The sequence below is a fragment of the Solea solea genome, chromosome 17 (assembly GCF_958295425.1).
Source record: "Solea solea chromosome 17, fSolSol10.1, whole genome shotgun sequence".
NCBI lineage: Eukaryota > Metazoa > Chordata > Actinopteri > Pleuronectiformes > Soleidae > Solea > Solea solea.
In genome coordinates, this window is record NC_081150.1 from 20,580,841 (window position 1) to 20,593,121 (window position 12,281).

The 12,281-nt window shown below is 41.3% G+C and overlaps 1 protein-coding gene across 1 annotated transcript in view; it reads left to right on the forward strand.

The window, feature by feature from the left end:
* Positions 1 to 12,269, forward strand: part of LOC131444101 (titin) — a 29,610-nt gene extending 17,341 nt beyond the window's left edge. The window contains exons 13-18 of the mRNA XM_058614244.1: positions 12 to 1,017; positions 2,143 to 2,783; positions 7,051 to 7,270; positions 8,058 to 8,265; positions 9,634 to 9,719; positions 10,640 to 12,269. Coding sequence (XP_058470227.1) covers positions 12 to 1,017; positions 2,143 to 2,783; positions 7,051 to 7,270; positions 8,058 to 8,265; positions 9,634 to 9,673 — 2,115 coding nt within the window. The 3' untranslated portion in view covers positions 9,674 to 9,719; positions 10,640 to 12,269. The remainder of the gene's footprint in view (positions 1 to 11; positions 1,018 to 2,142; positions 2,784 to 7,050; positions 7,271 to 8,057; positions 8,266 to 9,633; positions 9,720 to 10,639) is intronic.
* Positions 12,270 to 12,281: the final 12 nt, after the last annotated feature.

Here is a 12,281-nt window from a genome sequence, read left to right on the forward strand (position 1 = left end):
CGGTACCTGAGGTAGCAGAGGAACCTGTACCTAAGGTAGGAGAGGAAACAGTATCTGAGGTCACAGAGGAAACAGTACCTGAGGTAGCAGAGAAAATTATACCTGAGGTAGCAGCAGAAACTGTACCTGAGGTAGAAGAAGAACTGGTAACTGAGTTAACAGAGGAGCTGGTAACTGAGTTAACAGAGGAGCTGGTAACTGAGTTAACAGAGGAAATGGTAACTGAGTTAGCAAAAGAAACTGTAAGGGAGGTTTCTGAGGAAGCAGTAGAAGATATTCCTGATGTTCCAGCACCAGATGAAGGTGTGGTCGACTCTTTGGAATCAAAGCAAGAATTGTTGCCCAAGGGGGAAAACAAATTTACTGAGGTGACAGAACCAAAAGTTGTCAAGGTTGAGAGTGCAGAACCAGAGAAGGAACAAGAAGTAGTTTCTGAACCTAGTGATAAAGTGGTAGAAGTTGTGGAACTGGGGAAAGATTCTGATGAAACACCAGAGGAGCCAGTTGACATTTCAGAACCCAAACTACCTTCAGTACTTGAGGAAGAAACCCAGCCACAGGAGATGGAGGAAAATCCAGAACCAGAGGAAGATATGATTGAAATTTCACTGCCAGTTGAAGTTCCTGGGGTTTCAGAGCCAGAATCAAGTGACACTGTAACAGTTCAAGTTCTAGAATCAGAAGAGGAGGATGTTGATGTACCCGAACAAAATCCAGAGGAGGAGGTGGTTGAGATTCTAGATCCAGAAACAAAGGAATACATTACTGAGCCTCCAGCAGAATCCATTAAAGTCCTTCGCCCCTTAGATGGTAGGAAAGGCCTTCACTTTGGTGCTGACACTATTCAGGTTGTTGAAGATAATGAGGTCCTTGAGTATCATTTTGATGTCGATAATTTACCTGACGTCCCAGCAGCCATCCATCCTTCTATAGAAGCTGAAAACGATTCCAGGCCTTCAGTGACCACAGAGGAAGCAGAGGACAATCTGGAGTTTGAGACAACCTCCATCACTGCAGGTGAGCAGGAATCTGTGTCTGTGCAGATATTACAGAAGATACTTAAAAGTCCGCTGAGTTAATAACATTATGTTTTTAGAGCTGTGCATTTCTTGTTGACATTTTTTTGTGGATCCTGAGAGGGGAGCAGTTCAAACCTGGAGTGTGATGGATGAGACGGATTAGCTTTTTCTCACAAATGTAGTGACGGAACTAGTCGAGGAACAGCTGGTGATGGCAGGTTCAGGTGGAAATGGGAGCCTTCTTGCTGTGAGGCAACAACACCACTAGAGTAGTGAGTCAAGTTTGGAAATGGTGTCCCCTCCCACTTTCAAATGCAGAGCGACAGTTGTAGTTTTTTTTATAGGAGCGATGGCTTCTTAGAACTGACATCTAACGATTTTAGCCAGGGGGGATCCGTGGAGCAACTCGTTAAAGCAGAACTTTGCTAATCTGGAGCTCCCCCTACAGCACTGTACAGTATTTTTTTAAACGTCCATCCATCCATTATCTACTTCATTATCTTCACTGTTGTAAAAGCTCACAGCTGACGGTTGTTTTCGACAGAGCTGGCGAACACAAGCCGTGGAGCCATGTCCATGTTGGTCAACATCCTTTTTTCATGCTTCTGTGGTTTTTAATTCTTGCTATTTACTCATGTGTGGCCCCTCGCTCGGTCAGACAGTTGGATCCTCTTCCTCGCAAGACCTCCTGATTCTAAGGACTCTGGGTCGGCGCCCCTGAATCTTGCAGGGCTGCTTTTCCACTTACAGACAGTAGAGGGCAGTGGAGACGGCCCCCAGTGTCCCCGCAACAAGACATGTTTAACCCGCACAATGACTCTGAAGCTGTAACCCCGCCTCTAATATGCCAGGGGTTTGTGAACATTGCGAAGTTGGTGAAAACAGTGTCCTTGCCGGGTTCACCCACATTAGACTCAAGTGATGTTCAATGTAATTCATTTGTGGAAGAAGTGACAGAAGTGACAGAAGTGACAGAAGCCCCTTTTTTAAGCTAAAATCTAAGCATGAAGCCGTTTGAATGTGTTATGCATGATTCAGGCTCATTTCTGTAATTTGTGGAAATCCTTTGTTGGGCATGCATGATTTAATTTTGCTTTTTTTTTTTACCTCTGACATTTCAAAGAGGTGGCAGCTTCAGATAGACGAGACACAACAGAGCACATCAAAGACCAGCCGGAGGCGACACAAGAAAGTGATTCCTCCCCGGAGAGAGACATCAGCGCGACAGCACCGCCGGTTTCACACTCCCTCCCTTCACCTCAGGCTACGTCTGCTTCTGAAGTTTCCTCGTCCAGCCCGACTCCAGACTCTGGACTCTTTGAGGTGGCGGAGCGAACTGTGATCCCCTCCGAGTTTGATCTCAACGAGTCGGAGCTAAATGAGACTGCTGTCGTCGTCACAGATGAAGACTTAGAAGAGACGCAGCAGCAGGGAGGAGGCGAAAGCCAAACCAGCTCTCCGGCGCCGGCTGCTGTCACTGACCAGAAAGACCTGTCCGTCGAGCTGGAGGAAACAGATGTGGTGACCACTGAGGCAAATGAGCCACTGCATGAGGGGAGTGGCTTCATGGCAGCAGGTGACGACGTCACAACCCCCACTCCGACACTGCGGTACCTGACCACGCCCTCTATGACCGCAGCGAGCCATGGCCGGGAGCTGGTGGTGTTCTTCAGCCTGCGAGTCACCAACATGAACTTCTCTGAGGACCTCTTCAATAAGACGTCGCCCGAGTACAGATCCCTGGAGAACACCTTCCTCGACATGGTGAGTCAGGCACACTAGCAACTTTATATCACGTCTTATAAAACATGTGTTAGAAGTAATCTAATCTTTTTTTGACAACACCGTCATACGTCTCAAATATTTCTGTGACGTTTTTTAAGAGGCTCTCAGTGAAAACATGGCTGCCAAACACAGATAAAGGCAGTTCATAGAGAAAATCAGTCATTTTAACATCACACACACACATTTACACACATTTGCTACCACATTTACCTCAGTGACACAAAGTGACCACACGAGGCAGCAGTGGACCAGCAGCTCCTGTGTGTCTCTGTGGGCTTTGGTGTTGGAGAGTGAGTGGTTTACAAACTTCAGTTTCCTGTTGGAAAAGTCTGTCTGACTTGACCGTACTCTGTTTCTCTGCAGTAGGGGGCGCTCACAGCACAGACTGCAACCACACTCTCAAAAAACCTTATTTATCCCTTTAAGACTCACTGACTTAATTGAATTAGCTTCAGATCTTAATGAGGTAATATATTGTGTACTCGGCTGTTTGTATGTTCTCTCTTTTTCTCTGCAGTTAAATGTATTTATTTGTTTGTTTCTCGCTTGAGTGCAGCTTGTAAATCTCTTTCAATTAGCAGCTGGGCAACAGTTTCATTTACAAGATGTGTTTTTCTGCAGCTGGTTTCAGTGATCTGGATCACAGTGTCAGTGCTGTGTGTGTGTGTGTGTGTGTGTGTGTGTGTGTGTGCCACGAATGGCAGGGGCACTCGGCATACGCTGATTTCCACCGAATTCCCCGAAACTTGGTGGGAAGACGAACACAAAAGTTGACCGTAACCATGGCCTCAACTCAACAGGAAGTCGTCCATTTAGAGTCTTGGTGTCCATTTTGGCGACAGATTGATATTTGAGGTGTCAGGATGACAATTCCTGTTTCTCTCTGTATTATTCTGCACATTTTTTTAATGTTTTTAAAGAGATTTTCGTCCGTGTGCAAGTAAAGGGATAATTGGATGGACTTAAAGGGCATTTAAGTGTATTTTTTAAGTGTATTTTCATACTGGTTGGCGACAGTGGTCGACACACTCGGCGTCTTTGGCTGTTTGTTTTGTTTGTTTTTTTCACTCCCAGTTAATTGTTTGTGGTGTAAAGATTTCTGCTCTTTGTGTAATGAGACACTTTATTCTACTGAAGGACACACACACACACACACACACACACACAGAGACACACACAGACACACACGCTGTCTTAACATCTCTTACAAAAACACTCATTTGTTTGTATCGACTGCTGACACTGTGTGTGTGTCTCTGTGTGTGTGTGTGTGTTCCCCAGGTGTGAATGTTGTGTATATTAAACATGCAGAGACAGAAGCTGGTGCAGAGTCAGCAAACCTTCAAATGTTGACTTGTTCTGTGTCCTGTGAGAAAACACTTGTGATTCTTCCTGGATTCAGTGACTGAATGAAGACAAAAAACTCAGGGTTGATGAAATAAAAGGAGTTTTTTATCTCTGCAGTTTACAGTGAGTGAACGTTTAAAAGTTATTGATCAGAGTTGTTTTTTAATCAAAGCCGACGTTTCACGGCTGCCGTTCAGAGACGAGGAGGCGTGTCATTGTTTTTAATGAGCTGCTGAAAACCCAGCGTCCACCAAGAATCCACGAGACACGGGTTTCACACAGAGACGCACGGTGGTCACGAGGCTTTAATGTAAACATGAGTTTTACTGCAGTAAACTTCAGTGTGGACCAGGAATCTGCAGCAATTACTCCATTAATCAATTATTCAGCAATTCATCTTCAACTATTTTCAGTTTCTGTCATTTTTCAGCTTCTTTAATGTGAATATTTTCTACTGCAAAGTTTATTTTACTTAAAAAAACACATTTAAACACCATAGAAACTGAATCAGTGTCTGAAACACAGTCATTATGATACGACGCGTCATTTAGCTCAACACTTTCTGTGAAACTGCGTCAGTCCAAGCAATTACCAGAGGTCATGTGGGAGTTACACAAACTAAACTGTCAAGTGTTTGTTTCTTTTGCTTAATTGAGTTGTTGAAATGTAGCACCTCCGAGGCTGTTTGGAGTGTGTGTGTGTGTGTGTGTGTGTGTGTGTGTGTGTGTGTGAAACATGCTAATTTGTTCACGCGGCGTCTGCCTCGATGCTCGACGACCTCGATTACAGGAGGAATCAGTGGAGAAAAGTGACGACTGAAATAAACTTAATCAGCCGTCGTGTTGTTTAACTGCGTCGCCTCGGTAAACAACACAATCTCATCAGCTGCAGCTGCTGCCACTAATGCTTAATAATCTATTTATCATTGTAGGACGCACACACACACACACACACACACACACACACGCACGCAGCAGCTAAAAATGAATTCTGATGATGGAATTAATCCAATTTTTCAAGATTTTTTGTTAAATATTTTTTAAGTGTGGTTGTATTGACACATAAAGCTGACTGTGCTGTGAGCGCCCCCTGCTGCAAGAACAACAACATGTTTACGGCTTTGTCTCACTGTTAGTCGGACTTTTCCAACAGGAAACAGTTTGTAAACCACTCACTCTCTCACACCAAAGCCCATAGAGAAAATCAGTGATTTGAGCTGGCGAGGACACAGGAGCTACTGGTCTACTACTGCCTCGTGTGGTCACTTTGTGTCACTGAGGTCAATCTGAACAAAAGCATTTCAAATCCCGAATTGACAAAATAAGACCTTTGAACTTATTGATGGAGTCAGCAGTGGATCAAAGTCTGTCTGACAGTGAGATAAAGACGTGAACACGTGTTTTTAAGATATTGTAGCGCACTAAAGTCCTTCATCATCAGTCCTTCATCATCAGAAAAGTTGTGCAGAAACTTTTCTTGTGTAATAAGAGACTCATGAGAGCAGAGCAGACCCAGAATCACCTCGTGTATAAAATGACAGATGCTCAGAAAATCTGATTGAAGACACAAATCTAATTATCTCAGATTTTCATCTGCGACTGATGAAGTGATTTGATAAATGAAACCAAACGCGTGGTCATTAATATCCCATTATCTCGTTTTCATGTCTCTGTCTGAGGCCTGTCCGTCTGTCCGTCTGTAACCTGTCTGACTTTTGTGTAACCTGTCCTCTGAAGCATTTATGGTCTTTTTACGACATTTTTGACACATTACTACCATGTTATTACCTCATTTTGAACACATTACGACAATGTTTTTACTTCATTTTGAACACATTACTACGATGTTTTTACTTCATTTTGGACACATTACTACCATGTTTTTACTTCATTTTGGACACATTACTACAATGTTTTTACGTCATTTTGGACACATTACGACAATGTTTTTACTTCATTTTGAACACATTACGACAATGTTTTTACTTCATTTTGAACACATTACGACAATGTTTTTACTTCATTTTGAACACATTACTAACATGTTTTTACTTCATTTTGGACACATTACTACAATGTTTTTACGTCATTTTGGACACATTACTACCATGTTTTTACTTCATTTTGGACACATTACTGCAATGTTTTTACGTCATTTTGGACACATTACTGCGATGTTTTTACGTCATTTTGGACACATTACTACGATGTTTTTACGTCATTTTTGACACATTACTACAATGTTTTTACGTCATTTTGGACACATTACTACGATGTTTTACGTAATTTTTGACACATTACTACGATGTTTTTACGTCATTTTTGACACATTACTACAATGTTTTTACGTCATTTTGGACACATTACTACGATGTTTTACGTAATTTTTGACACATTACTACGATGTTTTACGTAATTTTTGACACATTACTACATGTTTTTACGTCATTTTGGACACATTACTACGATGTTTTACGTAATTTTTGACACATTACTACATGTTTTTACGTCATTTTGAACACATTACTACAATGTTTTTATGTTATTTTTGACACATTACTACCATGTTTTTACGTCATTTTGGACACATTACTGCAATGTTTTTACGTCATTCTGGACACATTATTATGATGTTTTTTATGTAATTTTGGAAACATTACTACGATGTTTGTTACATTTTTGACACATTACTACAACGTTTTTATGTAATTTTGGACACATTACTACAACATTTTTACGTCATTTTGGACACATTATCATTAATATCCCATTATCCTGTTCTAATATCTCTGTCTGAGGCCTGTCAGTCTGTTACGTGCCCTCTCGGTGACCTTTAAGGTCTAAAACTATGTTGTGAAAGTGAATAACGGAGGTTAAAACCGTTGTTGTGGTGTTTCCAGCTGCTGCCGTACCTGCAGGCCAACCTGACGGGCTTCAAGAAACTGGAGATCCTCAACTTCAGGAAGGGCAGCGTGGTCGTCAACAGCAAGATGAAGTTCGCCAAGTCTGTGCCGTACAACGTCACCGAGGCTGTCCACGGCGTCCTGGAGGAGTTCTGCTCCGCCGCCGCCAGGAACATGCACATCGACATCGACACGCGCTCCCTGGACATCGAACCAGGTATGAAACCTGCCTCCAGTCCAGGAGAACATGGTCGATGAGCAACTCACACGATGGTTCTGTGAGTGAGTGAATGAGTGAGTGAGTGAGTGAGTGCTTGTGTTGCACATTCACAACCTCCACAAAACAACCGGAACATTCCAAGCAAAAGAACGAGCTTGAGTTTTATTAAGTTGGAGTGAATGAATGACTGTGTTTAAAGATGAATCTTTATTTCTATTGTGACATTAGCCTTGAGGGAGAAATGAGTGAAGGCCTTTAAGCTCATTGTTTATGTTCCAGCTGCGTCACACTGACGTCCAACAAGAGCTTTTCTATGAGTGTGAGGACAAGCAGCAGCAGCAGCAGCAGCAGCAGCTTGTTTGTATTCTCCTCAGCCTCCACCAGCTTTGTCTTGTAATGTTGTCCACGCAGAGGAGCTGGAGGCAGAGCAGAGATCACACACACACACGTTCAAACAGACTCAGTGATCAGATGTGCGTGTGTGTGCGTGTGTGTGCGTGTGTGTGTGTGTGTGAGTTCAGCTGTTCACAGAGCTGCAGATGAAGATGATGAGTGAGTCTCTGCCTCACAGGAGGCTGATTGTGTCTCATCATCATCATCATCAACATCTTATTTACTATGCTACGACAATTTTTAAGACAACTATATTGCGATGTTTTTACCACATTTGTGACATGATGTTTTCAAGACAGTTATTCTACAATAATGATAAATTATGATAATAATTGTCTTTATTGTCCCAGAGGACAGATTTTAGAGGACGTTTTGTCTCCTGTCTTCACAGCTGACCGAGCAGATCCCTGTAAGTTCCTGTCGTGTGACGACTTCTCTCGCTGCCAGGTGAATGTTCGTACACAGGAAGCGGAGTGTGTGTGTGAGCCGGGCTTCCTGTCTATGGACGCTCAGCCATGTCAGAGTGTTTGTGTCCTGCAGCCAAACTACTGCAGCACGGGGACATGTCACATCGTTCCTGGACACGGTGCCATCTGCAGGTAAACATGCGTTTACTCCTTATCTTACTGTTTATGTGTTTACGATGTTTTTGATTCTTACGATTTTTTAATGTTTTTTTAATGCCTTAATGTTCTGGGATGTTTTTCTGACAGCATATTGTAGTAAGACAATTTTCTGATATTCTGACACATAACGATGTTGTGATGTTTTTAACGACAGTTCTTATTATACTACGATGTTTTTATTCCCTGATGTCGTACTCTAGTATGACAATCGTGCAACATTTATATGATACATACTGTATAAGTATATTTATGTTGTTACGACATTTTTTACACCTCACTATGTTACAATGTTTTTACGACAGTTCTCATTGTACTACGAACTTTTTCTCTTATTATACTACAATGTGTTACGTAATTTCTGACACCTTACGATATTGTGAGGTGTTTTACGACACTTGTCATTATACTACAATGTTTCTACGTCATTTCTGACACCTTACTATGTTATGATGTTTTTTTACGACTTACCGTATTATGTTCTTTCGTTTTACGATGTTTTTTAAGTACTTCGTGTACTGTATTTTTTCCGACATTCTTGCTACGCAACTTGCATAGTTACAGAGTGAAGTGTTATTTTCAGATGTGAGACGTTTAACCACACACACATTGATGAGAGGTCGATGGTGTGAAGTAAATGAACACAAACATTGTTTACTGCCTTTGTCTTCTCTCATCTCTCACATCTCCAGCCCTCGGCGCTGTAAATCAATGCTATGTTGATTTTTAATGGAGAGAAGGCGTTTATTTAATTAACCACTGACTCACAGACTGACGGAGAAAATCTCATTTGACTTCTGAGTTTAAACATTCATCTCCTCCGAGATACTTTAGGTTACGTCCTTATCATCATCATCATCATCATCATCATCAGGCCTTTTGCTCTCTCACACAGTAAAGATTTCATTCTCTGAATTTTTCCATTTAGCCTCTGAAACTGCAGAGGAGACGACAGCAGAGAGCTGAAGGTCAAACACAGATGATAATAACATCACAGCTCAAGTCTGCAGGAGTTCTTTAAGGGGGTTTGGTGTTGAATGTTGCTGAATATAACAGCTGAATATTTTCTACTTTCTGTCATTTTTCAGCTTCTTAAATGCAAATTTTAAAATGTTTAAAATGTTTTATCACAAAAAAATCACAGTTGGATATTTTTCCCACTGAATCACTTGGGTCTTGTGAAGAAGACATTTGCACGTGTCGAAGTGTCCTCAGGAAGTGTCCTCAGGAAGTGTCCTCAGCTCTGGTTTGAGGGCGGAGTCTCGTCCGTGTGCGTGTAGCAGAGTTGCTGTGGCTGCAGTTCTGTTCGGCTCTCACACCTGCTTCATTATTCTCTGTTTACAGACACACACGCCGCTCGTCGGCGCTCGGCCTGACCAGTTAAGAAAATCTATGTTGCTGGACGTCGCCTGAGAATACACGAGGAGGAGGTGAGAGCGAGGCAGTGATGTTCTGCCTTAAATCCCGCATGTGCAATCATGTGCTGGTGCTGGCTCTGCTCACTCAGCAGTGTTTCCAGACCATAGCAGAGACTCTAAATCACAGTGATCGGCCCTGATGGTCTGGAGAAACATTGGTTTGGAACAGTATCGAGTTTTAGAGACACAGAGGTGAGCTGAGAGTAATTAAACCTCCCACAGGATCTGAGAGACGGAGCAGGAGAAGCTGTCGTCGACACATTAACACACCGCGACTTATCCACAGTTCATGTCTCTCCTCGGGCTCATTAGTCTGCTCCACGTTCTGACCCGAGGCACGAGACCGAACAGTTCACGTGTGAGACTCTCGGAGTCAGTTTAAGTCTACGATATCTTAAGAACACGTCTTTATCTCACTGTCAGACAGAAACTGAAGTTTGTAAACCACTCACTCTCCCACACCAAAGCCCATAGAGTCACTTTGTGTCACTGAGGGAAATCAGAGTGAAGGACTTCAAAAGTGGAATCGACAAAATAATGTGAACTTAGTGATGGAGGCAGCAGTGGATCAACAACTCCTGTTTGCTGTGACGTTAAAATCACTGATTTTCTCTGTGGGCTTTGGTGTGGGAGAGTGAGTGGTTTGTTCATGTCACAAAAGTTTTTAAGTTTTGTGATATTTAGCTCAAAAAATGCCTGAAAACATCAATAATCCATTTGTCTGAGTTATAAACAAAGACGGTGATAAACTAGAATTATGTTTCCAGAAGATTTCAGTGTGTAGTTTAGTTTTCATCAGGTCAGAAAAAGCCTCTGTAACCAGATCATGACTCGTACTGTGTTTGAGTGGCATCATGGGAAATGTAGGAAACATTTAAACCTTTAATCTCACCTTTGACCTTTTCTTTTTCTCCTTTCCTTCTCACCTGCAGACGTGAGGACACAGACTCAGGAAGTGGACGATGGACTCAAGCATTTTTCTTTCAGGATAAAACTCATTAGCGCTTCAGCTTCACATCAGAGACAGCGCCCCCTTCAGGGCACCGTGACTCTCAGACCACTACAAACAAACAAACAAACAAACAAACTTGGGAAGATTTGTCGCAGGAGAAAAGCTCTGCTGATGATCAGGTGTTTACTGATCAACTCTGGTCTGTTTTTTGTTTTTTTTCGTAACAACATATTTTCTGTTCTGTTTTACGACTAAACAAGTTTTCTTCTAATCTACAACATTTCCTGATTTTGACTTTTAAAAGGTAAAAGTTTTCTTTAACCTGATGCTACGTGCTGGTTAGCATGCAACAAAATTCAAAGAAAAAGAATGAAGTAACTAAATCACTGAAAAACCTAAAATCAATAAACTGTGTCGCTGGTGGCTTGCTGGTTAGCATGCTTACTTGTTTAACCCTCTTGTCATTATGGACAAAAATGTCCATAATAGCTGACCATCATTTTGATGACGGTGCAGAAAAAGTTTCTCTCGACATATTTTGGAATTAAAAAAATTTTTTCCATTTGAGGACAAAAACGTCCACTTCAAAAACATTACAGATTATAATTTTGAAGTCATGTTTTTGAGGGTTTTTGTTTTAGCATCATGTGATCAAACTGGCATTTAAAGGATAAAAATCATGCTACTTATTCAGTGTTTGATCGTTTTGATCAGGACTGAAGTTGATCAAAAGATTTAACCCCCCCAAAAAAACGTTTTTGTTCTATTTTTAAAGCAGTTTTTGGAAGTGGACATTTTTGTCCTTAATGACTTAAAAGCATAGTAAATTAAACTTATGCCTGAGGGTGGAAATAAAATAAAAGAAGCTGTAAAACACTTATTTTTTTAAAGTTATATAAAATCCTTCATTACCATAATTTAGTGTAGGCTTGTATAACTTTGTGCTAACTAGCTAATAAGCATGCTAACTTCATTAAAGTGTTTGTAAAAGCTTAAATGGACACGTTTGTCTTAAACTTGTCTTTATGTTACGTCATAAAAATACGAGAAGCAACTTGATCCTACGGTCATGTGACTGGCTGGTGGCTAACTGGTTAGCATGCTGTAACAAAAGCAAAAAAAGAATTTAAAGACAGGTTAGCTTTAACGTTTTGTATGGCTAAATAATGTTGTGCTAATGTTAGACTTTTGCTAATCTGCTGGACACAGACCTAATGCTTATGTCAGGGAAGGCGGGGCCTAATCCTCAGGTTTCTACTCAGTGGTACAGTGTTAGCATGTTGACGCTAACAAGGATTATTAAGTAAGTTTTAGGCTAAAAAAAAAATCGATTTATTGTGTGAAAACCACAAACTCTGGATTACAAATGTTCTTCAAAACTCTGTCGTTTCCTTTCCTTGTAAGATTTTGTTTGATTACTCGTTAACTGTTAATGAAGTTTTCAGTCACGCCAGCTGTCGTCATGATGACGCACGAGGAGTGACAGTGAATCAGCTAATGAAACGTTTTAAAGACTGAAACCTTATTTTTTCACTGTAAAATAACTGTGTGTGTGTGTGTGTTAGCACGTGTAAATACATCGTTAAGTTTTAGTAAAAAAATACAAACAGTTGAAGAAAAGT